This window comes from Oryctolagus cuniculus, chromosome X, assembly GCF_964237555.1.
Source record: "Oryctolagus cuniculus chromosome X, mOryCun1.1, whole genome shotgun sequence".
NCBI lineage: Eukaryota > Metazoa > Chordata > Mammalia > Lagomorpha > Leporidae > Oryctolagus > Oryctolagus cuniculus.
In genome coordinates this window covers 33215990-33218847 of record NC_091453.1, presented here as the reverse complement: position 1 = coordinate 33218847, position 2858 = coordinate 33215990, and the positions used below count along the sequence as shown (strand labels likewise).

The 2858-nt window shown below is 57.9% G+C and overlaps 1 protein-coding gene across 1 annotated transcript; it reads left to right on the top strand.

Moving 5' to 3' along the window:
• The first annotated feature begins 752 nt into the window (after window positions 1–752).
• LOC127482697 (UV excision repair protein RAD23 homolog B) lies at window positions 753–2188 on the top strand. Its single transcript, XM_070067010.1, has one exon. The coding sequence runs from the start codon at window positions 855–857 to the stop codon at window positions 2103–2105; it is 1251 nt and encodes a 416-aa protein (XP_069923111.1). The 5' UTR covers window positions 753–854; the 3' UTR covers window positions 2106–2188.
• The last annotated feature ends 670 nt before the right edge of the window (window positions 2189–2858 follow it).

The following is a 2858-nucleotide window of genomic DNA, read 5'->3' as shown; positions in this document are numbered from 1 at the left end:
CCACAGCTATTCTGTACACATGGGCTCTTAGCCATGCCACGGAGACCTCTCTATATATCTGTCCCTCTCACTATCACTCTGCCTGCAAAATGAGAAAATATTTTTACAAGTCAACAAATGGAACTATATCAGATAGATTTCATCCTTTCAGAGCATTGTTAAGTGCATGGTGTCTGAGGCATAAATGAGCCCATGGGTGTTTTTTCCACAGTGTGAGGTGAAACAAGGGGGATTCCATAGCATACCTTACACTTGGGTGGCAAGAGAGACTGCACAGATATTTAAAGGAGAAAGAGCAATGTGCAGGAACAGAACTTGGATGTGCACAAAGGGATACAATGTTCCAGAGCTTATTACAGAGTTAGCAAACGGAGAAAGTTCTAGAAAGGTTAGCAGTCCCCCAAAGGGATCTAAAAGAGGCTGCGAAGCACCAGAAGCTGAGACAGAGGCCCCGGGAGCTCGGAGTGCATGGACGAGCGAGGCCGAGCACCGCGACCGGGTGGGTGGCGAAGGAGCGTCCGGGCGTGGGAGGGCCCCTCCCGGCCACCGTCACGCGGGGAGCAACGGCTACTCCTGGGTGGGGGAGGGGCTGGCGGCGGCACGGCGGCCATCTTGAGCCAGGGGCCCGCGCTGCGGAGGCCGGGGCTCACGGAAGGAGGCCCCGCGGGCAGGGCAGAGCGCGCTGGGCAGGGCGACTGGGACCCGCCCCCGCAGGGTCCCGAGAGCCAGAGGCAGAGGCAGTGTGAGGAGCGCGGCGGTGCCCGCCCCGCCAGGCCTCGCGCCCGCCTGCCCGGCGGCCAGCACGCGCCCCAGCCCGGCCAGCCGACCAGGCCGCGGCCCTGCGCGGCGGCGCCATGCGGCTCACCCTCGAGGCCGGGCCGCAGCTCACCTTCCACATCGACATTGACCCCGGCCAGACGGTCAGGGCCCTCAAGGAGAAAATTGAAGCCGAGCAGGGCAGAGATGCCTTTCCGGTAGCGGGGCAGCAGCTCCTTTATGCGGGCCGCGTCCTCCCGGACGACGCTGTGCTCAGAGACTGTCAGATCCACGAGCACCACGCGGTGACGGTCCTGGTGGCCAGACCCGAGGCGGCGACCACAGCAGCACCGGCCACGGCCACGGCCACGGCCACAGCTGGGCAGTCCCATCCTGCCACCGCGGCATCGGCTGGTGCTGGGGCCCCAGCCCGCGGCCCTGCCTTGCCCGCCGCGCCTGCCACCTCCACGGGTGCCAAATCTGCGCCTGCCACCTCCACGCGTGCCAAGTCCGCGCCTGCCTCCGTGTCAGCATCCAGTACAGCGTCGGCTCAGCCTGCACCTGCTGGCACACCTCAAGCTGCAGGGCAGCAGGCAGGTCCGCCAGGGGCTCCAAGCCCCACACCAGATGATGCCATCGCGGGACCCTCCTCTCGGGCCCAGCCGTCTGAGCAGGCAGCAAGGCTGACACGTCCGGCTTCCGAGCAAATGGTCGCCGAGATCGTGTCCATGGGCTACGAACGGGAGCAGGTCCTTGCAGCCCTGAGAGCCAGCTTCAACAACCCTCACAGAGCCGTGGAGTATCTTTTAATGGGACTCCCCGGAGACAGGGCAAGTGCGGCCGAGGTCGAGCCCCCTCAAGCCGGTAGCAGCGGAGATGGTCGGTCTTCAGCGGTGGAGGCAGATGCAGGGACTGCGACATCGGGTTCTGGAGGACACCCCCTGGACTTTTTACTGAATCACCCTGAGTTTCAACAGTTGAGACAGATTATTCAGCACGATCCTTCATTGCTTCCAGAAGTGCTGCAAGGCATACGTCCGCGGAATCCTCAGTTACTCGCGCAGTTTAGCCAGTACCAGGGGTATTTGAGTCGCATGCTAAGTGCCCCTGTGGAAGAAGCTGGCGGTGAAAGGAGAGGAGGAGAAGGAGTTGACAGTGTGGGAACTGCAGAAGCAGCCAGAGCAGATGGCAGCTACATTAAAATAACACCCCGGGAATTGGCAGCTATAGAGAGGTTGAAGGCTTTGGGCTTTCCTGAAGGCCTTGTGGTTGAAGCATATTTTGCTTGTGAGAAGAATGAGGAGTGGGCTGCCAATTTTCTGCTCGAGCAGGACTTGGAGGAGGACTGAAAGGGACTCTCCTGTGGCTCACATCTCCCGCCGTTCCATTCGTTACGCTGACTTTGTCACCTACCGCGTCTTGGATGACTTGGCCTTAGGTTCACCATACTTGGCATCAGAACTAGATGTTGGGGCAGGGGCGGGAGTCACACGTTGCAGGGTGGGGAGAGATACCCTGCCTGGCTGCTTCAACCAGCAGGTGCCTCAAATCCACACAGTGTGCAGAGTAGGCTGCCACCCACCAGCAGCCATTGCAGGTCCTCATTTCTCCTGTGAAGCACCAAGTCACTTGTAGGTTTCTCCCTTTGCAGTGGACTCCATCCACAATTGTAGTTTTCGTTATTTCTTTGAAACAACTTCAACTTTTCCTAGGTTTCCTTTCTGTGGTCTATGATCCTATCATTTCTTCTTTCTGTGATGCCTCTGTCTAGGATACAACACCAAGTCACTTTTGCTAGGTTTCTGTTTTCAGTGGGCTCCATCCGGAGTACGCCCAGAGTAATGTCATGCCCTTCTTTCTAGTTCTTTTTGCACATTGGTTTTGGACACAGTCTCCGCTCTATAGAAATGTTTTTCAAAGATTGTATTTATATATAGAAAGGCAGAGTTACAGAGAGGCAGAGGTCGAGAGAGTGAGAGGAAAAGCAATAGCCAGAGAGAGAGGTCTTCCATCTGTTTAGCCATGTGGGCAGTAAACTATCGATTGGAGGATTCTCTCTTTTCCTCCCTCTCTGTCTCTCTCTCTGTCTGTCTCCCTCTGCC

Excerpts from the sequence above, each read along its gene's own strand:
- LOC127482697 (XM_070067010.1), top strand. The coding sequence starts at position 855 with ATGCGGCTCACCCTCGAGGCCGGGCCGCAGCTCACCTTCCACATCGAC.